The sequence below is a fragment of the Diabrotica undecimpunctata genome, chromosome 3, assembly GCF_040954645.1.
Source record: "Diabrotica undecimpunctata isolate CICGRU chromosome 3, icDiaUnde3, whole genome shotgun sequence".
In the NCBI taxonomy this organism is placed as follows: domain Eukaryota; kingdom Metazoa; phylum Arthropoda; class Insecta; order Coleoptera; family Chrysomelidae; genus Diabrotica; species Diabrotica undecimpunctata.
The window spans coordinates 98026233-98052786 of record NC_092805.1 but is presented as its reverse complement, the minus strand read 5'-3'; the positions used below and the strand labels follow the sequence as shown (position 1 = coordinate 98052786).

The window sequence follows — 26554 nt, the reverse complement described above, 5'->3', positions numbered from 1 at the left end:
CACGTGGTTGATGATGCTGTAATATTTATGAGTTTTTTAAGATTTTTAATAAAATGGCCGGTAAGTCTTTCTAAAAATATATTTTATAGGTAACCTATATTTGTTTATATTTAACTTGATACTCCGTTGGATATAATGTAGAAGGAAATATTTTCTTTAAAATACAATTTTCACTAGAGACTCCCAAAATTGCATTCCCTATAAAAAAAATTTAATGAACTAGTCGGCCCCAATATACCAGACAATATTGATTCTCCTAAGGATGTATTTCTTCAACTCTTTATAAAGGACCTTATTGATAATATTGTCTTTCAAACCAATCTATATGCGGCAAAAAATAGCGACGATGACGAGAATAGATTTACACAAATCAATGCAGAACAAATGCGGGTATTCTTAGCAATGAATTTATAAATGGAAATTTTGAGTTAATCTGAGAGACTACTGGTCTTCCAGAGCGGATCTTCGAGATGTGTATATTAGTTCTTGTATGCCAAGAGATCGGTTTGTGTGGTTGCTCAAAAACTTGCATTTAAACGAAAATTCTCTTCAACCTAAAAGACATGAGGCCAACTATGACAAACTATATAAACTTAGGCCTTTACTGAATCATCTATCGGAATTGTTTTTTGCTTGTTATAATCCCTCAGGAAATCAAGCAATACACGAGTCAATGATAAAATTTAAAGAACGTAGTTCCTTACGTCAATATTTACCAATGAAGCCCGTAAAAAGAGGCTACAAGGTCTAGATCAGGGCCGACGAATCCGGATTTGTATGCTAGTTCGATGTTTATACAGGAAAAGTGGTTGATACGATAGAAAAAAAAAATAGGAGTTAGAGTCGTAAAAGATTTTACTCGTAAATTGGTAGGAGAGGGCCATAAAGTTTATTTCGACAATTTCTTCAATTCTGTGGAACTAATGAAAAACTTACGCGAAGACATAATTTACGCGTGTGGAACAGAAAGAAAGGGAAGACAGAACACACCAACGGATATAATAGCGGACAATGAATTAGCGAAAGGGTAGTCGGATTGGCGAGTTAGCAACGATGGTACAGTTTTTATGAAATGGAAAGACCGAAAGGATGTTTTGTTTATAAGTAATTATCATAATCCCGAACATATTGGAACAGTGGAACATATTGGACATTGTTTGTCCAATACTAGTCAAGGACTATAATACTAACATGGGTTTTGTTGGCAAAATCAATTGGTTGGGCTAAAGTCAATTTATGAAGTTGACAGAAAATCGAAGAAATGGTGCACCGTCTCTTTTGGTATTTTTTGGACGTGTCGCTAGTAAACGCCTTTATTATTTTCATAAGTAGATCCGATGGACAATCGCTTACGTTGAAGATGTTTAAGTTAGAAGTCATAAACAGACTTATTGGCGCCCAACCTGACGTACCATGAAGAGGACGCAAAAGAGCTAATGACACTGAAGTAAACCACTTCAAGCGCACGGTACCCTTAGAAGTCCGATTTGATAAATGTGCACATATGTCAATTCACATGAAATCAAGGAGATGTGACCTTTGTAGCACTCGAAAAGAACCACACAAGTCTTCCTGGAGCTGTTCAACATGTAATTAAGGACTGTGCCTTAACGACAAAAAAAATTGTTTCTCCTTATACCATTCAAAATAAAGTTCTACTTTTGAAAATATTTTATTAACCGATGCCTAGTGTCCTAATACTTATGACACGGTCTATTGCCTTTGTTAGCTGATAAAAAAATAAAAAAATACAATACATTGTTATTAAAAATAATGATTTTATATAAAAAACCCAAAAAACTTGTTAAAAGTAAAAAAAAATATAATAAGAAAGAATAAGAAAGAAAGAAATAATTCCTGCGTCAAAGGGTTAAGCGAAACTTATTGAAATTTTTATATCCATATATTTGTGATATTGTCCCCATTCTCAGGCAAAAATCAAAGTTTTTTGTTCATTTTTAGGAATGTTATTGATGATTTTCAAAAAATCAACTTTCGAAGCTATTTTTGCAATAACTAAGCAACGAATTAACAAAAATATCGTCAGAAACACTTATTTTAAATGATTTTCTATTCTTTTTCAGTAAAATTATGTCATTTTCCATATAATTTACCGGTCTTCACCTCGAGTATTTAAAATCAAACAGTAATCTTACATTGTTTATATATTGTTTAAAAAAAATATGTTTAATATTTTGCATTATTTTGGTTATTATTGTTATCACAAAATTTTTTAAAAGCAGTTGCTATATATCTGTATCAAAGAGTGTCCTGGGAAAATTCTTATTTCCTTAGTCGTGAGAGGTGTATTAGTTTATATTATAACCAAACAAAAAATTAACCAAAATAATTTAAATTTATGAAATAGATCGTTTTTGTGATTAGGTCAAATTCATTTATTCAAGTTATTATTGAAACCTACTTTACAATAAATTGTTTTTATGTTTCTTTTTGTTAACAATAAACAATAAATTAATAAGATTAAAATTGATGTGGATGTTCTTGTAATACATTTTGTATTTAGAGCAAGTCGATCACAATCGAAAGTTGTCTTTCCGAAAATTTTAAATTTAAAATTAATTTGTTAAATTTTTGAATTATTACTTCAAAAATAATACACATCTAATCTAATGGTCCAGTTGGGATCTGTACAAAAATAGCCAAGTTACTTGTAATGAGTCGATATGATAAGAGAAAATTCAGGAAAAATTTTGAAACTAAAAATTAACTTTACATATCCCTATTTTGTAGGCTTTTCTCCCGTGTCTCATATATACGACAAAAATTCAATGGACGTAAAATTGTTCGAAATTAACTTTTCAATTAAAAGTTGCCCCTGTACGACGCAACGGCGGTCCGATAATTATTTAGCCTTACCGCCCGATGGCTCCACTAACGCAAGAGAAATTTATTATTATGTAGTAGATACTTATGTCCTCGGTGTCTCAGAGTGTTGGCTGTAATTCTTCTCTAAGTATTCTCGATTTTGCTGTTTCAAGGATCTCCTGTGTTTTGGATGTGTCGGCTCATTATTGGTCTTATAGATTCTTGATTTTCATGATTTTGACAAAACATCCACGAGACAACGAAATATTACATTCAAATAAAAATATTATTCAGGTACAAGTATACAAATACTTGGAAACATGTAAATTCATAATGCAAACTTAACCGATTTAAATTCGTATTGATAACGCTAGAGCCAAATTTGTAACTATTAAGAAAGTGAAATAAAAATGTAAAGATGGACCTACGGATAACGCTACTGCGCTGCTATGTTTGTATAATGATACTCTACGGCTCTGAGGGATTGACGCTGAAAGAATCAGAGGTAACAAAATTAGAGGTATTTGAACGTGCTGGTGCTATCATAGAACGCTGCGTATATCGTGGATAGTTGTCGTTAATACTTAGTAAACTTATTGAAGGTAACAATAAAACTAAAAGAGATAGAGGAGGAAGACAAATCTCTTGGTTGCGAATTAACATTTTAAAGCAGCCACAAATAAAGAGAAAATTACCATGTTAACAATTATAGCTTTACAAATTTCCTGTATGAGATATTAATGTGAAAAGAAAGTATATCTTTTTAATGAAAAATGTGTTTATATATACACGTATGAATACGTTGAAATGATACAAATTATGGTGAATTTTATAAATACTCTCGATTTTTTAATCTACATAAGCATAGTGCTTTCCAGAAAAAAGAAAACCGTCTCAAGTTTGGTTTGCTTTGGTTGAGGATAAGATCGATAATGTTCCGAATTCCAAGCAAGGAAATAAAAAAAATATGTCAAACAAAATGTAATAAACGTTTTAGTATATGCTGTCATCTATTCCCATGTGTCCGTACGCTTAATTACTTAATTCTGTTAAAAGAATTTAAAGAATTAATTAAAATTCTTTTGATTCGCGAGTTACAAGCCAATGTTTTGATACCACACTAACTACAATTTATGATATGTTACTGGAAACGTAACATTTGAATAAGAAATTATATTGTCTGATGAATAGCGTTTCCACAATAATGCGATCGTAAATCGTCACGACTGTTATTATTTATCGGTAAAAACTCTGCACGGGATAATTGCACGAAGTAGATAGAGCATTAATGTTTGATGTGTATTATTTAACAGATGTATTACATCCTTTTTCATTTAAGCAAATTTAAATGCTAAAAGATGACTGAGTTACCTGCATTACTGAACGAAGAAATTTCAAGGAACAAGTTGGCGTACCAAGACATAACAGCGTCACTGTACCACATTATCTGAAAACAAAATTTGCACACAAATTGGAACTTGCAGTTCATTTCAATGGTCCTCGATAGGTCTTACACATTTAGGTTCCTTTTTATGGGTTATCTAAACGACTGTCTTTATACTGAACAAATTAGAGTATAAGCGTATATAGGGTTGAGATAAAGTATGGATTGAAACAAAAAAGACGCTATTCATGAAACTTTGCGTGCGACTATAATGATACATAAGGCATCGGACGCCATATTTATCGATACTATTCTACTTGCGGTTTTACTGGAAATATCCCCAATTTAATTACTTTAAATTGGATACCCTATATGTTTTTGCACATTTTAAAAGAACTTGTTATTCCTAATTCATGTATACCAAGTTTCGTAAAAAACTTTTGTTAAATCGGGAAATAAATCACTTTAAAGTTAAAGAATAAGAATAACGAGCGTAAAGCGCTCGTTATTCATCTTTTTTCGTTTTTCCAAGACTTCTCCTCGTGTTTGTTCACATTCATCAATAATTCTTTGTTTCAAATCCTGCAAACATGTTGATTGTCTAATGGAAAGTCGTGATTTTAGATAATCCCAAAGAAAAAAATCAAACGGATTAAGGTCCAGAGAACGAGCAGGCCACTCTATGAATCCTTTACGTACCATCCATCGATTTGAAAAATTTGCATTCAATAAATTTCTGATCAGTCGATAATAGTGGAGAGGAGCTCCATCTTGTTGAATCCAAAAATTTTTGTGGTATTATGTTCAGGAATGTTCAGTGCAGGAATAATTGAGTAGATCTAAGCATGTGCTGCCAGACAAATTTCCGTCTATAAAAAATGGACATATGAGCCTATTTTGAACAATTTTCATCCAAGCATTTAACTTTTTTGGATGCTGTTCTAACCCGATCACCATAATAGATGCTTTATATTTCAATACGATCTTTTTTACTTAAATTAACTATTTTTATTCTACAACTTATTACTGTGAATTGGCTTGTCAATTATTACCTACCTACAAGTAACTGTCGCCGTTTATCTTTTGTGTTGTTCGCTTGGTTAACTTGTAATTGTCGATCCTTGAAATTTTTATTTTTATCGATGTAGATCGTAAAAAGTGTCAAGTTAATAGTGAAAAGAGGAAGTTTTTGACTGAATGGACTGAACAGTATTGTTTTACGCTTCCTGATACTGCGCTAAAAACCTGGCGCTGCCTACTATGCAATAAAACTGTTGTTATTATTAAAAGTACTAATTTAAAGAGACATTATGAAACCACCCATCAACAGTTTCATCAAAAGTGTCATCTGGGAAGTGAAGTCCGCCCAGAAAATCACAAGACATACCTAGATTCTTACAAAAAAAGAACATCCGCATTACTACTTCGAAATATAAGCGAACAAAAAAAATCTGCAGACGCAGTTTTGCGTGTATGTTGGACTCTAACTAAACACCAGCAGCCATATCTCTGAGATTGTTAAATAATGTATTCTAGGAGTGGCAGCAGAACTTTTTGAAGATAGAAAGGAAATTATTGCAGCAATTCAAGGTCCATTGTCGGCACAAAGCGATACAAGAAGGACCGAAATATTAGCTGCAGACAATAATAAAAGAGACGTACTCGAACTTCTGCAAAAGCGCCTTGCTAAGCCATAGCACGTGATGAATCATGTGATATTGTTGACGACGAGACTTTATGATTTTGAAAATAAAATATTTAGGAAAGAATTGCTTGCAGTCTTGTCGTTTAAAGACCAAACTCGTGGAGAAAATTTATTCCGGACTTTTGATGAGTTCATAACAAAATCAAACCTTAGTTCATAACAAAATATAAAATGGTGTCTCTATTAACTGATAAGGTCCCGGCTATGGTAAGCAAAGAAAGGGGGCTTGTAAAACGAATCAAAGGAAATAATGCTTAGCTACTATCTTATCAATACATAATTCATCAGGTAGTCTTATGTGGGAAAGTTAGTGACACTCTAAAAGAGGTAATGAACAACTGAAGTTGATTAATTTTTTGAGGTCTCATTCCACTCTTCAGCACAGGCAGTTTTTATATCTAAGTGTACTTCAACGCATTCTGTCTTATTTCAACTCCCCAATGTTTGTTGGCTAAGTACAAGTCAAGTGATTGGACGTTTTTGGTAACTAAAACAAGAAATAACTACCTTCTTAGAAAATTGAAATAGCCAAGAAGTGATAAAGCATTTGGAGTTCCTGGCAAATGAAAGAAGTATGTTGGCTGAGGCTTTTCTGAAAGACATTTTGCAACACTTAAATGTGCTCAATACCTAACTACAAGATAATGAGAAATTAATATGTGATCTGATACAAACTGTATCCTCGTTCCGTCGCAAGCTCAATATTTTTGAAAAAGACATTGTACGTCAAGAACTAATTCACATTTTTCAACCACTCTTGTACACAAGAATAATTCTGAATCAGAAATAGACGTTTCAATATTTTTAGTTTTCATTGAAGGTCTTAAAAGGTAATTCGCAGGAAGACTTTGGAGAGATAGAAAAGTTGACAGCATTCTTAAAGGCGCCTTCTGCAGTTAAAGGAGAATGGAGTGATGTTGCTTCTAATTTCTTCCCCATTGCCCCCAAAGCCCTTGCTCCAAATGGAGATTATAGACTTGCAGGAAGACATTTTGTTGCAAATGCATAAAACTGCATCCATCCAACAATTTTGGAGTAAACATGTTCCTGAGAAATATGAAAACTACAAGAAATTGGCCATTTACCTTGCTACTATTTTTGGCTCACATTTTTTTGTGAAACTTAGTTTTCAAAAATGAATTTTTTGAAGAACAAATATCGATCAAGTTAGACAGACGCTCACCTTGACGACACTATGCGCTTTAACTGCTCCAGCGTGAATCTAACTTAAAAAAACTGGCTTAAGAACACAAGTATAATTTTTTTGTGTACTGTGTTGTGAGTGACAATTAAAATAAACTAGCAAACTATACGAGTGCTTTTGGCAGAACTTCATGATACGCCTCCGTAGAGAGAATCAAATTTAACGGGTTAATTTGATTCACTAGATGGAGTCGTATAACGAAGTTTCGCTAATTTTTTTTTCTGTACCTCCCAACCTAACCTTTTTTAAAATATGTCTGGCCGCATCCAAAATTAGTTTCCGACCCCTGTTGTACTAGATAGTACTCGTTTAGTTTTTACTACATGGTTTTAATAATAAAAAAAATATGATACGAGTTTACTTTTTAACTCTTATTAGACTAGTAAATAAACTAATAGGCTTACACATTGTAAGGATGTGAACTTTTCCGAACATTTGAAGTGATTTTTCTAAATTATTATTCTCATTGGTCTTGAAAACTAAATGTGTCTATTCTTTAACTGTAAAATGATTTGTTTCTCGCTTTAACAAATTTATTCTACCAAACTTGGTATGTCTGAATTAGGACGAACATCGTTTTTATCTGATAAAATATACAGGGTGTCTCATTTAGATTAAATAAGTTAAGAATATTTCCAGCGGAACCGAAAGTAGGGTCGTAACAAAAAATATCTCATCAGATTCGATATGTGTCATTGTGCTTGTATACAAAGTTTCGTAAATATCGTCTTTTTCGTTTCAAAGATATTTACTTGGTTCCATACTTTATCCGAACCCTTTAAGTATACATGTTGTGAACTTAAAAAATAAAAGTTGGCAAGCAAGATTACTACTAAGATGATAACTTTAACATTACGCCAGAATCATTTGGACGGTTTGAAATGGAAGAAGAGTTATAAACTTTTATAAAATTAATGGTTTTTTATTCTTCTCGAAGTCGTCTCACTGTGGGTGCCTGTGTGTTATTCTCTCTGTCTGCCAATTTGTGCGATAACTCTTGAAGGAAAACTCTTTAGTTTATGTACTAAGTTTTAAATCTTACAGAGGTTCCTCTTTAGACCAGTCGTCAGAGATTTGAACTCTAAAAAATTCAGTTTCTCCTAAAAGCCCCCTCGTAAGGGGGTATAAACGCAAAAGATCGATTTTCCAAGAATCTGTACGCCGCAGAAAAAAATGTTTCCAATAAAAAATGTAGCTAAGATAATTTTGAACAAAACTTTTTTGCGTAGAATGAACCGTTCTCTTAGAAACAACGCTTGAAGCGACCGACGATTTTGAATGTCAGTTACGTGCGCGAAATCAATTTTCAATAAAATTTGTATCAGCTCGACGGTAAAAAATCGATAACTTTCATCCAAGTGTACTATCGACAAAAATCAAGATGCGTTTTAAAGGTAGAGTGCAGATTTCGTAAGCAGTTTTTGTATTTTCCCAAAAATAAACTCAGTTTTTATGAAGGTGTCAAATAAACAAAAGTGGGGCCATTTTTGCCATTTTTATGACTCTCGCGAGATCGATAAAATTGATCACTTTCATTGACCAGTCGTAGTAAAACTTTAATTTTTAGAGACCAATCTTTAAAATTTATGACATGAAATTTCAATTTTGATTTTTGGCAACAAATATGAGGCATTTGAAATATGAATAAAAAACGTAGAATTTAATGTTTTACATTACAAACCATCGCACGTCACAGGAAATGCATCCAAGAAGACGGTTTTGGGTGTAGTTTATAGCAGTTTGTTTTTTTTTTAAACGTACTTATTATAACTGAAAATTTTTTTTAAACTGTTTTAGATCGTTTGTTATGTGAAAGTTTAAATTCAGCGTTTTTTAAGCATATTTCAAATGCCTCACATTTGTTGCCAAAATTTAAAAACTAAAATTTTCATGCTATAGGTTTTAAAGGTTAGGCTCTAGTTATCAAAACTTTATAGTGAGAGTCAATGAAAGGCAAGTGTAGATAAAATTAGTATCTACACAATAGGACAAACATGAAGAATGTCCTAAAATGAGATAGAGTAAATCATAGATTGCTGGTTACAAAATATGAGAGCTTTTACCTGTAATATAAGAATGTCTTAAACACTAACGGTTCAAAAAGCTATCCAAAGGTACAAAACGATTTATTATAGAGAAAAAGAAAGAAAAACAAATAGCATAAATAATATCAGTACAAATACATAAAGAACTAAACAAAATTCCTACTACTAAATACTACTTACTAGTAAACAAGTCTTATGTTAAACAAGTCTATAAACTACTTACTACAAAGTGTATGTGCACTATTGTCTATCCAAGTCGTTATCACGAAGATCCTGGATCAAAAGCTGCGGAGATGTTGTAACCATGTGTCAAAGATCACCCAGAGAACCATGCGAAAAATACCTTTAAACACTTCTAGTGTATACAAAAACGGGCACTACTGTATTATAATCAATATTTATATATATCACAATGTGTGATTATAATTGATTGCTGTTATACCAACAGCGGGACAAATCGTTGACCGATTTGGAGAGCACTGTATACCTGTTTTGAGGATTAAATCCTTGACGGATTTTTAGGGACTTCTGCCAAACAGAGATGTTGCTTCATCCACGTCTAAATTCGCTCTGAGGGTAAGCGGGGTGCCTGATTTTTCGGGAAGTCTTTTTTGTAAGAGTTAAAGAGATTTAAAAAGCGCACAAAAAACTATAGTGCTAAAAACTGTTGACAAATGTTTTGACAATCGTTTGACATTTATGACGTTTATAGAGTGGGTGCATTTTTGTCAACAGTGGAGTTAAATACTAAATTAAAAATATTTATAAATAGTTTTACATGTTCGAATGAAACTATTCGAACAGCAAGGTATTGATCTTATGAGAATTATAAAAAATGGCAAAAATCGCGCCACTTTTATTTATTTAACACCTTTAAAACGCATCTTGATTTTTGTTGATAGGACACATGAATTAAAAGATATTGAATTTTTACCGTCGAGCTGATATAAATTTTATTGAACATTGATTTCGAGCGCGTAACTGACATTCAAAATCGACGGTCGCTTCAAGCGTTGTTTCTAAGAGAGTTCATTCTACACAAAAAAGATGCTTCCAAACATTTTTGTTTAAAATTATCTTAGCTACATTTTTTATTTCAAACATTTTTTTCTGCGGCGTACTGATTCTTGGTAAATCGATTTTTTTTTGCGTTTTTACCTCCATTCGGGGGGTTTTAGGGGAAAGCCCAGGGGTAAAAGTGGTAAACTTTTTAACATCTTTTTGGTCCCAGAATTAATATTCTCGACAAAATTCAGCTTGTTCGTACTATTTTAGGGATTCAGTGGCATTTTCGTTCCTGACGACTATGGTACTTGTTACATGGAAGAACCGTAGTTTGGACGTTCTTATAAAATTATGTGGAGTATACCTCATACGAATAAGAATAAGAAAATTATTCGGAAGCTTTTGATTGTAAAATGACAAAGCTGAAAAAGACGAGTTATACAGATTTTTTTGTCTGTTGTGTTATATAGCGGGAAAACAACTAAATATATTTAAAATACTAAACAAATAGATAATGAATTTTTTTTAACTTATTTATTGAGAATTTAAGTTTACTTTGTAAGTTCATTTGCAAATACAATCAATCCTTTTTTGTTTGATTGATCTTTGAGTAGTTTGTCCACACAATAAAAATTTGATAAACTTCCACTTTTATATATGTGTACTGTAATTCATATTTCTGTTTACCAAATTTAATGTATCTTAAGAACAAACGAAATATTGAATGTTATTTTAATATGAATATTTACCATAAAATGTTATAGGTAATAGTTTTATAACTGTTGAACTCCAATATTTGATGAAAAATAAATCTTGGCATTTTTATGATTATAAACTTAAAACGCTGTTGAAACACCAATACATAATGAAAACTATTCGTAAAAAACAATAATTTACAGAATGCGTAACTTTTTTTCAAATGGTGACTTAATGATGAACCAACGGTACTAATCTTTATTTAAAAAGCAAATAGTAAGAGGATACTGCGATTGTAGAATAACTCTATTGTATTTTAAGACGAAGAAGTGAAAAGGTGCTATTTAACACGGGATTGAGTGCTTGTTTTTAAAATCACACCGATAGCGGCTTATTTCACAATGGCATATATTATTCCGTCCAAATATCAAATTAACTAAGTATGCATTTTCGAAATTATCAAAATTTATCTTTGAAAGCACCTGGCCAAATTTTAAATTCGAAAAAATGATCTAACCTCATCTTATTTCTATCTAATACTCATACTAAATTCAATCCAAATATATTAAAATTGCAAAAGGCTTCAAAATATTTTCTTAAAAAAAATTGCATCTTAAAACAATAATGGTTGACAATCTTTACCATTACCTTTCAGCAATGTCTTCGATTTTTGGTTGCAATATATAAGATAGATGCTGCAAAATATGTTTTATTTAAAAAAGTCTATTGCTCAGCCTGTAAAATGTGGTATAGAGACGAATTAAATATTTTGCAGCGTTGCAAGCCGTATCTGTTGCATGTTCATTTGTAGGAGTTCCAATACTGTATGTTAGATAGGTAGGCAACGAGCAATAGATAAACTATTTTCTATTTAAAAAAGTAAATTAATTAAAAAATTATAAAAATTCGTTGGCAATACTTCTAACCGAATAATAATAGCTTATACAGTTCTGTAATTTTAAAAGAGAGTTACTCATTTTAAATATATGGCTTGCTGCATTACAGACCAACTAGACCCAAGTAAAAAGATCAAATGCAGAATTGAAGTAGCTCGCACAAATTTTCTAAAAATGGAATCATTCTTCTGTAACCACAGCTTACATTTAAAATTACGTCAAGTAATGATCAAATGTTATATTTGGTCAGTGTTGTTATATGGCACCGAGACCTGGACTCTGCAGGCTGATACGATTAATCGCCTAGAATTAGAAGCGTTTGAGATGTGGTTGCAATAGTTGCATAGAAGAATGCTCCGAATACCTTGGACAGCGATGTAGACCAACGAAGCTGTTAAACAGACCAAATGCTATTCGTGAGTTATTGAAAACTTTTAAAATAAGAAAAATGTCATACCTAGGGCATATTTCTAGAGAAGACCGGTACAGAATCCTTCAGCTTATCGTGAAAGGTAATATCGACGGCCAGGAATTGGAAGAAAGCAGATGCCATGGCTCAAGATCATTCGTGATTGGATAGTAATACGTAGTGCCGAACAACTATTCCGATTAGCTGAAGGCCGTGAACAACTTGCCAATGTAATTCCAACGTTAGGGGGACCTAATATGGCACCGAACGAAGAAAAAAATCTTAAGAGAAAATATAATACTTACATATGTAAGTATTATATTTGTATGTATATAATACTTACAATGGAAAAGTCGATCTTTATGTTGTTAAAAATGTAATTTTAATTACAATCACTTGTGGTTTAATCTTATCTGTAACTGTAGAGTAAATATTAACGATAACTCAGGGCATTCACATAGGACATGCTCTACAGTTTCGTCTTCTCTTTCTTACTTCCTGCATAGTGGTATGTCTACTAACCCCAGTGTGTAGAGATGTTTGCTTAGTTGACGATGGCCAGTTAAAAAATCAATTGTCAAACGTAGGTTTTTCCTGGTAATTCCCAAGTACTTCTTTGTTGCTGACTTTTCATGGTTACTTAGTGTTACCTTGGCAAGTCTATATTCCTGCCATTTTTTCATCTTTTCACGGTTTGCGTGTAAGAGTGATATTTGCCAATTTCCTCGATTGTTGTATTTGACCGACCAAAAGGATCCTCAGGTCCTAAGAGTCTTGGCCTGGCGCCTTCGTAGCTAATTGGTTAGCAATGCGGTTGCCTTTATTCCTATTGTGTCCTTTAACCGACCTCATGCTGATATTACCATTTGACGCTTGAGTTAGTGATTCGTGACACTCTATTACTAACTCTGATGTGACACATGGTCTATTTAAGGTTAGTAACGCTTGTCTGCTATCTGTGCAGATTATTATAGTTTTCCCAGCTGTACCTTTTTGGGTTATCTCTTTTGCTGCTCTGGAGATACCAGCCAGTTCTGTTTGAACGACGCTGACATTTTTGTCCATACCCCACTTTATTCTTAGGCTCAGTAATCCGAAGTATATCCCGCATCCTGAGCGTTCCTTCATTTTGGAGCCTACGGTGTATGTGCAATACGCGTTTGCCGTTTGACTCCCTATACTATCTTGTTTCGATTTTGTAGGGTTAGTCAAAAATTAAGTCGCAGCCTGCCTGTAGCAGGGGTAGCGCATCCAGCACTCTCCACTAGAAACGAGTTCTCAATTGTCCCCTTCCTACGTCAAGGTTTGCAGCCGCTGAGAACAGCTGCATCGTCGTCACCAGCACCACCTCTTTGAAATATATATCTAAAGGGGTGATGCCAATGAACAACTCCATTGCAGCAATTGGTGTTGTTTTCATGGCACCTGTTATATTTAGGCAAGCCATCCGCTGAATATGGTTTAGTTTGTAGATTGCTGTTGGCTGTAGCACTTTTGGTACCCAAGCAATAGCTCCGTAAGTTAGCATTAGCCTAATGACTGCAGTGTAGATCCAGGCTTAATCTCATATAAACATAATATTTAAGTTTAACATGCTGTAACAAAGCAGTTTCGGAATCTTTTTACTACAACGGTGTAAAAGAGAACGATTATTGAATTGAAAAAAAAAAATTATTAACAAAATATATATTTTATACGTTTACTTAACAGCATTTCAGCAGTCGTCGTTATATCAAGATTTATTTTTACATTGTCTCTAAGCAGAAAAACTAAAAGTAAAAAAAAAAGATAATGTTAAGTAATATTCTGGTTACATGAGAATCTTTTTACATTTATTAAAGTTAGTTTTTACCTTTATACGATTTCGGAGTTTTGAGCTTCTATCCCTTGGATAGATAATTTAAAATACAAAAAAATGTATAATACGTCTAGTTGAGATATTTAAAACATTAAAAATAAAAAGATTCTTAATATATATTTTTACGCAATGGTATGTTTTAATTACTATTTTATTTTATATAATTGCATTATTAAATTATCTTTATTTTTATGAATTGTTATTTTTTGTATCTGATAAGTGAAAAAAATATTTTACAAAATAATTGTTGTATTTTTAAAAATTAGTTACCTTTTGTTTTTGTAGCACATTTTTTTTTGCATTTTCCTGCATTACACACGCCAGGAACCTCAACACGCTTCAAAAAATATATAAATTTCAGTAAATATATAAAGTTCAGTAAAAAAATAGATAAACATCTGAAAAGAACCATTTTACATCCCTATTCCTTTCATCTTTACTTTTCACACCAACTTCGTAGAGCCTAGAACACTTATCAACACTGGTAGAAAATTCAGAAGCATCAGTGCCTACACCGGCAGCCCAAAAACACGTCCTGAACAGCCAAATTTTTTGCCTATTTGCTCATCAGTTTGTCCCAAATTTTGTTCCTGTAGTGTAGACGATAAGATAACGCTAGACTCACTGACCATCTACTGTGAATTTAGCTCTAGAAACTTTACTCGTCTGGAGGGGCTGCCTCGTTCACTAGCCTGCAATCCGATATAACAAGACAAGTATCGTATTCAAAAAAGTTTAACCCCTAGACAGAGACACTTTCTTCCAACAGAGAGTTTTTTGAGGCTTTACGACAAGAGTGGCAAGATTTGGATCGAGTTCAGACTATTACTGGTTCTGATTATACAGAAAATCTTAAGAAGCAGAATCCTACAAAATATTGAATGAAATATTCACCAATGAAATTTGGATAGTTTGAATTTTTTTATAAATTATAATTAAAAAATTTTGGGACAGTTTACTTATAAAATATAGTTTTATTGTGTATATTTTGTTCTATTTTGTATGATTGTAATTATCGACTTCAAAAGACGCGCAGGATATTGTTGTCATCTGTGGTTTTGCATATATTCTTGATTTTTTGCTGTGGTAGATTTTGTTGTTTCTGTTTTTTGCTATTGGCATCATATGTCTCGGCGTATTCTTATTCAATAGGATTACTTGCCATATGTAACATGGACTCTGATATCTAAACTAAACTTTCCACTAATTATTGCAATGATCTTTTAAACTTATAAGATACGTGTTCCACTGTTGATCTCGTTTCTAGAGAATTCCTAACTGCTATATACATTTAACTTTCTAATTTTCCTCTTTAGGTTTTTTTGTGAATGGTAGTTATAGTACGGTCTTACTATTTACATATTTGGTACAGTTTTGGACTTCATGTAATACTCTGCGAATAGTACCGTATTTACAAAAAATTTCCAGGAGTTCCAAAACGTTCCAACTCCTCTAAAATGTTCCACCTGTTAATCAGAAGTCTAGCGGCCGTCGAATAAAGCTGAACTAAAACAAATTGATATTCTGTGAGCCAGGGAGTAACGAAGAGATGTGTTATTTTACCAGTTAAAATGTAAAAAAGAATATTATTGTGAATAAATACATGTGTAGAATGATGATTTGACATAAAACTGCCTTAGATACGTTATATTCATTGGAAACAGAATCTATCAGAATATTTTTTTAAAATAAAAGATTGTTATACATATACAATATACATCTTTTGTTGTAGTTCTGGTGTTTTTTCTAAATCTATACATTTTCAAAATCAAAAGAATGACTATATATTGGTTTTTACACTATGTTTGTGTGCAACAAGCCCTCTATGTAGATATTGGCGTATTTGACCAATATATGTTGAATTTTAGTCTTTATAATTTATTTTACAAACAACATCCGACTGATAATAATCTTTATTTGATTCAAATTTTGAAAAATATTTTCCGGAAGTTTTTGGTAAGTTTTTTTTGCAATGAGATACTCTGGCAAGCTTTACCAACGACCTATAAAACCGTGGTCGCCTGTCGATCAGGACCTTTTTAAGACTCGGCAAAATTCGGGTATAAAGTAATGTCATGTTTCTTGAAGTCTGCTTCAATTCAGATTGTTCTGACGTTATGTTTATATTATCCATTGAAAATAATTTAATCATATATCGGTATATTCAAATACAGCTAAAAATATTTTGAGATAATAGATATGTAAAGATTTGTATGTAAAATGTATTTTAAAAAAATGTTATGTTACCGATAGTTTAACTTTTTCGGATTAACGGCATTTTTATGCCGTTATGTCACTTGGTCTAGAAAATTGTAATACACTACCACGCTGTTTAATAATATATACTTTAAGTTAAATTTGTTATAGTTTCGTTACTCTGAGGGTTAGTTAGAATGAAGTATGCTATTCTTTAAGTAGTTGTAAGTAAGAATGAAGTAAGTTCGTCTTCTCACCAACAGAGGGAAATCTAGAGAAACGAGATTCTTCTAATTTATCTTGCCATGTCTAAATATTGTCTTACCAAACCAACAGTTTTATAAGTAAAAACATGTTTTTGACTTGATACTCAATTAACTTCGTTGTATTAGGAATTCTTAGATTACGAATTAAAATATAAGAATATCCTTGAAGCACCTTGTATCATAAACACAGAAAACGAACTATTATTTCACATATGAATTATATTATAGAATAGAATAAAAAGAAAACAGAAATATACCTATTGAATTAGTTCCTACATTCTTTTCAGACTCCTTCAAATATTTCTCCGACTACAATACGGACCTTCAAGTAAAAGAGATTCTGAGTATACGAGGACAACCTATGTTAGTCGTAAATGGATATAAATTTAGAAAAGCGGATGTATATCAATCTGGAAGAATTCGATGGCGATGCAGTATTCCAGGCTGTAAAGCCCGTCTCTTTACTGATGCTAACAGAGAAACAATCGATCGATATGTGTTTAACCATAACCATCTAAGATAGAACATTTCGAGAGTTAAAAGACTATTTCCTGACAGTAATTTAATGAGATTTGAACTTATATCTAAAAAGTATCTAAGTAGTATCATTACTTTTTGTTTATCGATTTACCTATTAAACAAAATAATAAAAGCACTCATTTTGGCCTCATAGGTGTAATACGAATTCAAAACAATTTTAACCCGTTAAAATAGGACGAATTATTAAATTTTTCTTATTTTATTTGATTTCAACTGATAATGTATGCTGCTATACAAAATGCAAAGTTATTTACAGTCCTGTGCACCACGGTTTTATTTTATTTAATTACCTCAAATGATAATTACCTCAACATGAATCGATTTTCTTGAAATACAAAAGTAGGGAATATCTTAGCAAATAAAATCTACCCTATGCCGAAGTGTGATTTTACGCTGGGGATGGGAACCTTTATATTGAAAATAACCTCAAGAATCAATAGAAAAATATATTCTAAGCAAAAAATATTTTATAGAGTTTTTTCCGAAAAATCGATACTTTTAGACGTACTCGTGATTGAATATTTCAATTTTTCTGTTTTTAATCGATTTTTACGAATAACTCAAAAACTTTACATTTCACCGAAAAAAAAAAAAACTGATCAGGATAATACAAATCGAGTTATACCTCATTGAAGATGAAAATTACGTATTTAACGGAAACATTTCAAATGTTCAACATAGAGTAACGGGAAAATGATCAATTTTAGGGAAAAGTTAATAGTAAATTTTTTAAAGTACTTCTAAATAGCATTAAAATGAGGCTGTGCACCATTTGTACTTCGTACACTCTAGGGAGTGTACGTAGTACAAATGAATGTACGATTTGAAGTAGGGAAACTATGACAAAAATAAGAATAGAAAATTGACATTTAACAAATTGAAAAAAATTGAAATGAAAAAAATATTTTTGACATTTTAAAAATACCATATATTCTCAAAATAAGTAGAAAACTATCGAATATACGTAAAATTTGCTACACAGAAAAGTGTTTTTAGGGAAAATTAATTTTTTTTTAAATTGTTTTAGCTTAAAAATTAACGAGATATATGATATTTTAAAGATAGCGTGTGATTGGTACCGTTTTAAAATCGTTTATATGTTGACCTTTTAAATTTAAAGAATTTAAGAGATTCTCAACTTTTTGATCGACTGTCTAGCTTAAAAATTAAGCAAGAATGTATATATTGTATGTTTACGTATATTCAAAAGGTGAGAGCAAACTTCGATGGTGCCTACATCACCTAGCCAGGTGGTAAAAATTAACGACAATTTTAATTGATAAATGTATAAATTTTTTTTTAGTTTTAATTTTTACTTTGGTTTCGACTTCACTTTGGAAACTTTAAAATAAACATATCTTTGCTTAAAATTGTGGTTAATTCAAAATAAATATAGTAGTTAACATACAAATGCCACAAGAAAATAGTTGTGGAATAATAAGTGCTAAATTCAAGTTTGCTGTTAATTCCAAATGATACAACGTTAAGAATATAAATGGTCGAATAATATTTTGTTAAATTGTAGATTTTATTTTCGATTTCTGCCACTGTCATGTTTGGCTTTTAGCTATGGATTCGATTTTTTACATTTTTATGTAACGAACTCATCATGTGCCACAGATAACCAATCTTCAATCAATTGTATTGCCTTTTTGTTTTGCCATATTTCAGAGACCATAGATATGTGATTTTTAGTCTCAAAACAAACGTGTAGACCAATTGGTATACAGACAGCTCACAGACATCTTCCGGTTTTAAGTTTTGTGCAACTTTATTGGAAATATGCAAAACGATGACGCTAACAGTACAGATCCTACAGTAACGTTTATTTTCAGTTTTAGTAAAGTTATAATCAAATCTTTCTTTATGTCTTCTATATCTTTGACAGTTAAGCTGTACCATTCTTTATGTCTTGGCTACGATCTATCCACCCAAGGAGTCAACGAAAAACCGGCATTCTGTAACTTGGCCTGTCCAATATGACCTGCCCAGTTCCATTTCATCGTTTTAATTATTATTTTAACTGCTCTCACCAGTTTTCCCCTATTTGATTTGAAACTCTGTCTTTAAGGGACTTATTTAACATTGACCATTCCATTGTATTTTCTTAATTATTCTTCTGGAAAGAATCAGTGTTTCTGCTCCATAGGTTAGAACCGAAATCACACAATGATCAAAAACCTTCTTCAAGTACATAGGAATATGTGATCTAAAGACTTCCCTCAGTTTACCATAAGCTGTCCATGTTAGTCGTATGCTCATATCTATCTCGATTGTTTGGTTGTTTTGTTTTTGGATAATACAAAGTTGGTCATGTATTATGTTTTAGAAAAGTTTATTTTAAGGCCAACTCATGCCCAAGAGCTCTGAACGTCTTGAAGAAGTTGGAATGTATGATCTACCCGATCTGCAACAAGGACTATGTCGTCTGCAAACCTTAAGTTGTTGGTTGATTGAGCTATGTTGGACTGAGTCAAATGCTTTTTCCAAGTCTATCAATATTAATACCAATGGCTTGGTTAGTCTATAAGTTTCTCTATCAAGGACTTTGTTACCTGCAGGTATTCATTCGTCTCACAGTCACTCATAAATCCGGCTTGTTCTAGCGGTTGGAGAAAATCTAACTTAGATCCAGTCTGTTAGTAATTATTCTCATAAAGATCATAATATATAAATGAGATAACAAGCTAATAGGTCTGTAGTTCTCAATTTCTGTTACATCTCTCTTATGATTACTATTACGTACTACCTAATATTTTGTTTAATACTTTTTTTTGTTTATTAATTATAATACAATAGATGTATTTTGTAGAAAAGGCAGTTTTACTAAAGTTTGAAGTTGCTGCATTTTCTCATTCGTCTCTCTCATCAACAGGGTTTAGTTGTTATTATATGTTTAAAGCTTTCTTAAGTATGTGTCTATAAAAGGTTGATAACGTAATTCAAATATGTATCGATTTCTTTGATATGGAATCGTGAATGAAAGTTATGGTCTTAGGTTCTCAGATAAGTATATTATTTAGATGTCAACGAAGACTGATTATATTATTCTTTTGAGAATGTGCTTTAGTTTTCTACTAAATTTTGAGCATAAATTACAATGTAATATTTTAAAAAGTTTTAATAAGTAGCAAGTGCATAGAATCTAATCTTTCATGAATTTACAAGAAGATTATAATTTTATACATATGGACAAATGGTCCAACCGAAAAAAAGTGCATATGTAGGATTATTTCTCAGCAGTTGCTTACTAGGACTTGTTTGCATACTATTTGTTTTTATAAGTCATTCTTGAACTCTCATTGAATTATTGTCAGATTATTATTAAAGTTTTTTATGTTATTTAAATTTCTTTTCTCCCACCTGATTTTATGTTACAGTAAATTGTAGACATAAGTATGTTGGGAATATTAAGTTGGAAAGTTGAGATTTTGTACCTGTAGTAAAACTGTAGTTAATTATAACTGTAATTTAAGGAACGTATAAAACATTTACACCTTGTAAGTCATCGTAAAATTTAACTTTACTATTTCCATTTAATCACAAAGAGGCCTTCTTGTTCGAAAACACTTCACGTACTTCCAATACATGTTTCCTGTGCCGCCTTCGCAATAGTAAATGCATTTTTTTCTATTTCTATTATAGGAAAAACTGTTTCGTATAATTTATTTTATTTTATTTTTATTTTATAACTGTTTTGTAAAATTCACCAAAAATATTGTAACATTTTATTACTTAACGATTTTAAAAAACAAGTTTCAACAGTTTTTGGGTATTTTTGCTAAACAACACTACAAAGATGATATTAGCTGCGTTTTTAGCGATAGTTCTGAAAATTTAATTTAACAGATATTTTGTCTTGGTGTTTGAGTTTCAAGATGAGTTTTTGAACAGCAATTAAAAAATAATTGATATTAAACTGCACTGTAAATGATCTTAATTTTTTTTACTCCAGTCGCGTCTTGTTTAATTTGACATTATCTGAATGATCTTATCTGATTTCTCTGGTTGGTGTTTCTTGGTCGTGGGATATTTCTGTTGACCTGCCGTTTAGGCAGGTTTCACCTCTTAGTGGTGTCTTGTTGATACTTAAGGTGTAGGTACTTGTGTATAATTGATTTCTCCTCTGATGGTTAGATGGTGTGTCGTACTGCTAGTAGGTAGGAAAACAAGATCGGAGGGGATACATTGTTGGCAAAACGGTTCTTTTCAGATATTCTTGTTGTAGCAAAGGTGCTGAAACAGTATCTTTGAAATATAAGTAGGAAGAAGTTCCTATATGGAACAAAAGTGAAATGTATGACAGTAAACTGGTCTCTCAAAAGAGTTCATATCTCATGAATGTTGCTGCTCACTTTTCAGTCAATTTATTTACTACTACATACTCGACTCTAATCCGGAATTATAGTGGTACCACAAGATCATCTTTAAGCTCCGCTACTCCGTTTTATTGTGGCATTTTTATATTATGTACTATTTTTGATGGTAAATATCCACAATTTTAATTAAAAGTAAGTTTATTTTGTCGTTTCGACTTTCACTTTGCATTTGCAGAACGATTTCAGAAGTGGATATCGAAATTTTCAATTAAAATTCTGGTTATTTATAGTTAAACATAGTATGTCCACAATGATGTCCACGTATCAAGGTACGAGGAGTATACTAAAATTTTTGTACAAAGCCATCTGGCTGAAGTTATTCGACTTCGTAACTATAATTTTGTAAAATTTGAGATTTCTTATGGTAAACAACATTGAGATATTGAAAATCAATCGCGAAGTTTAGCAGCAACAAATATTCAAAACAATCATTTTTAATAGTTGAGCTACCTAAGCAACAATGCGGTAATCGACTTCGCCTTGGTTTTCGTGATAAAGCAACATACTTATCAACTCTTCAAATATAGTTTTAAGAATTCAAGTGAGACGTACCAGATTCAGTGAGCAATTCCGTAAAGGTTGTCTGGCTAAAGTAAGCTGTTGTCCTAGAAATTATTTATGCTATGATCGGCATGTTGAAGTAGATCGAACAATACCTATCATGAGATTCGTGCATCATTGGGCACGTCAAATACAAACACATTTTGCGTGACCATTTGGTAGTGCGAAAGAGGTGTAGTCATTGCATTCCTCATAATTGGACTGCTGCCCATACGAAGGCCTGTGTCCATTGGTGCCGCGCCACACTTAAATGATTCGGCGAAGGTAGCTCAAATTGCGTGTGGAACATAGACTGGTGATGAAACACGGATATATTGCTATGAGTCGAAACGAAAAACCCGTTAATTGTATGGATGATTCAAGGTTAGTCAAGAGTTTTTTTTAAAGGGTGCATGTTGCCACAAGTTCGTTAGAGAATGGTAGAACCTGAATGGTATACAACCAATTGTTTACCAGAAGTAAACTTTATGAACTCCGCAGAAATAATCGGAATAATCGTATTCTCTTGCATCAGAACATTCCCAATTCTCACACTGCTTGTAAAACATCCGAGTAATTAAATTCGAAAAGCATCTATTTGATGGACTATCCTGCATATATTTCTGACTTGACACCGTATGGTTTCTTTGCTTTTTTTGCAAAGGCAAGTGCCAGACAGCCAGTCACAACATTTAAAGCATTAAAATAAATATTAAGGATAAGATAGGGATAAAACATGGACACTCGTTTCTTGTTTAAGGACCCATAATTGAAAATCAAAAACAAATTACGCGATACACGTTTTAAGACGCCAGATGGGGCGGTCGAAGCATAAAAAATGTCATTTCTAAAATAACCATTTCATACTTACATAAATGCTTCGGCGATTGGTTTGTTCGAATGCTTTATTTTACTGATCTTAAAGGCGAATACTTTGAAAAACAATAGAATTAATTTTTCTCAAAATTATGTTTTCCTTCCATTATTTGTGCAAAATTTTAGTGTATGCCTCGTAAATATGTGTACCTATATCAATGTTAAACTTAACATGTTAACGCTTTATCATTTTCCTTGTTTTATTATTTTGGTGCTATTGGAAATTTGAAAATATATAGAAATATTCTAGAAGTCATCTTACTAGCTCATGCATAACATAATTTACTATACAGGTTTAGCGTTATCCTCAAATGTAAATGTTTTGGGAATCTTAAATTCGTTATCTATTTCTTCAGTTTTAAACAATGTAGCGATTACTTTAGAAATAGTCCTTTATTTGGAGTTTGTTGTCTTTAGCTAAACATTTACTTTGAATAAACAGGAAATGCCAGATTTAACATGAATATATGTTGATCAGCCAGGTGGTCTATATTTCGTATAGAATTTTGTACCTAACTCAAATGATTTTTCTAAAATAAGTGATAATGACTTTTTCTATCAGGTTGTGTGGTATAGGAGATAACCTTTATAGGATCAACGTTTGATGTGCAATTGATAGTCTCCATGTATAAGGATTTTGATTTTTTTAACAATTGATTGTCCAGGGATAAGACGAGATAAACTTATTAACCAAAGATTCGTTGGAGAAGTAAACACATATTCTTTCATCATCATACTTGCATTACAACACTGTGTGGGCCCTAGCTTCCTCAATAATTTCTATCCAGTCGTCCTCATTCATCACCTTCCTTCGCCAAGTACTTATTCCCATATTTCTCATGTTTTTATCGATGTTTTCAAGGAACTTGGTTCGGGGTCTTTAATTATATATTGACAATTTCGCCAAGTCTTACTAAAGCTTCTTCATATTTGGTGTCTTTATTAGATAGGATTGCTGTCTTATAAGGAAATTTAATTTCATAAAAACGATGGAGTATGGTAAATGCTTGTGAGAATGTTAATTATGGGGACGGATCTGTTAGAAATAGGAAGCTTTTTCAGTAGTAGTTCTAGAAACATAATTTGTTCTGATAGCATGCAATTACGCTTTATGAATGTTTTTGGTATTATATTCATAATAAACATACTTTTTAAATTTGTGAAAAAACTGCATTTACATGTTGTCACATTAACCTTAAGTACAAGTTTAAATTGGAACGAAAATGCTTTGAATTTGCTATTTTTCGCAAACTAAATGTAAACACTCTTTTCGTTGTCATTAACGAATGTCACTCAAATTATTAACATGTTTGTTTTTTTTTCCAAAAAAAAAACAAGTTAATAATAATGAAGTATACATTACAAAGCAATATTTATAATATTTACTAATGAGAAATGTCGAGAAATCAGTAAAAGCAGATAAGTAGGTGTTCTAAATATACGAGATAAAATATGCCGGGAAATCGAAAATGGCTTTCGTGGTCGGTGTTTTGTAATCGTACATAGTTTTCGGAGTTTATATGCCGTGATCTAGAATTATTTCTTGTCTTTTTCTTCTGCAGTTTTAGGATTAGGCTTGCAGCGCGTTTCGTCTTCTCTCTAGCCATCTTTTTCTAGACCTACCCACGTCTCTTCTTGCTCGTGGTCTGTAGTTAACTACTTGTTTGACTAATCTGTCTTCGTTCATTCGTTCAATGTGTTCTCTCCATTTTAAAGAATTTTTATCTGTTCTCCTGTTCATTCTTATGTCATCCCTCCCTATGTTATCCCTCCGAGTGCAACCTTTTGCTCTTCTTAAAAATTACATTTTGGCAGATTGTGTACATTGGCTGTTTTATTTTCGAAGTACTTACGTAAATTTCACTTCCATATGTCTACGTATACTTTATAGATTTTTTTTTTGTTTTTTTACAGGTTTTGTTTTGTATTGTTCTTTGTATAATGCCACACATAATTTGATATCTATGTAGTTTATTTGTCTTTATTTTCAGATGCGTAACTTACGTCGCACCTTAAAATGTTAAAATGTGGCACATGTTCAATGGGCACTTTGTTTATTATTATAGTAGAACTTAAAGGTTTTTCCTTTAAAAGTCATAACTTTCATCTTGTTTTCAGATATTTTTAGGTTATAATTTTTACACATCTGATTGAAGCGGTAGATTGGAGTTGTAGGTAGTCTTCTGTTTTGTGTAAAAGTATTTGACCATAGGCATATAGTATTTTGTTTATATAATTGTTGGTAGGTATCAACCTTCTCTCTCCAGATCTGATTTCTTTCTTCCGTTCTCTTATGGCATCGGTGATATTCTAGGTTATATCATCTACGTTTCTCTATTAATTGTCATATGTTGATGATATTTTCATTTACTTTACTTCACTTGCTTTACGAAAACATCCTCTAGAATTGTTTTTAGTCTGTTTATAATTCGAGCATATATTTAATATGATATGTTTAACAGACTTATACCATATGTAATAGTTTTTCATTCATTTGGCACTCTTCTCTGTTTCCAACATGCATTCAATAGATGTAGTATACTTAATTCTAATAATAGCCCACCATATTTTATCAGTTCTATATTTATGGTGTCCGGTCCAGCTGCTTCCCGATTTTGCATTTGTTTTATGGTTTCTTGTAATTCATCTAGCGAATTAATTACTATTTAAATGGGAATAAGCCACAATTAAAGGTTAAAATACGTTTATTGACGTAAATTTAAATATATTTACTAATGTTTGTATTTTGAGAACGATTTCCGAAGTGGAAATTGAAACGTCAATAAACGAATTTTAACCTTTAATTGTGGCTTATTCCCATTTAGATAGTAATTAATTTAAAATGCCACAAGAAAATAGCTTCAGAACAATATCATCTAGCGAAATCTCATCTCCTTTGTATGGTGTTCGTTGTAGTTCGAGTCTGTTGATAAGTTCAAATTGTTATGATCATTTTTATGTCTTTCGTGTTCTTCATCAACTTGTTTTGTCCATAGTTCTATGTAATGTTCTATCCGTGTATCTTTGTCTATAATGTGCAGCTATGCAGTGTCCTTTTCTTGTTTATTAAGTTGCCGCATTATTTTGTAAGCATTTTGTCTTCCGTGTATGTCGTTTTCAGTATTGGTGCTAAATCTATTCCAAGACTCCCGATGTTCTTTTCTGACAATATTTTTTTTGTTTATTACATTTTTCTACATAATTTAATCTATCCTCTTGTGTATTGTTGTGAAGAGTACTCAAGTAGGCGTTATTCTTTATTTTATTGCATGCTCTATTCCTTCTGTCCAAATTCTTGAATCGGTTTTCCTTCTAAACTTCTTTTTCTTCGCGATTGATTTATTTTCGACTTTTGTGATGCATTCCTTTATGTATCAAACCAATATATCAGTAAAAATAAAAATATGTTAAAAGTTGTATAAAAAAAGGCTGATAATTTATACACGTACAAGAAAAATAGCAACAAGTAAAAAGACGAGCTGTGCACATCTCAGATTTCTTTGTTGTCTGCAAATAGTCTGGACTCTTTTTACATTCATCCAGTTGTATTATGTCGGATACCTAGTACTCTGTTTTGGTTTGGCCAGTGTACAATTATACTTATATAATTCTTTGTCTTTGAAGTTCTGCTATAATTTTGGTTTGTCCGCGTATTTAAACGAATGTGATGATTTTATAATATTAAAAATTCGAACATTCTTTTTTCCAAAGGATTACAATAATTCTAGG

The 26554-nt window shown here is 31.9% G+C and overlaps 1 protein-coding gene across 43 annotated transcripts in view; it reads left to right on the top strand.

The window, feature by feature from the left end:
- Positions 1–26554, top strand: part of lola (longitudinals lacking) — a 604955-nt gene that overhangs the window by 86162 nt on the left and 492239 nt on the right. The window contains exon 5 of one of the 43 annotated variants that reach the window (XM_072526352.1): positions 16778–17028. The exons of the other annotated variants lie outside the window; for them this stretch is intronic. Coding sequence (XP_072382453.1) covers positions 16778–17013 — 236 coding nt within the window. The 3' untranslated portion in view covers positions 17014–17028. Of the gene's footprint in view, positions 1–16777; positions 17029–26554 lie in introns of those variants that run through there. 43 annotated transcript variants of the gene reach the window in all.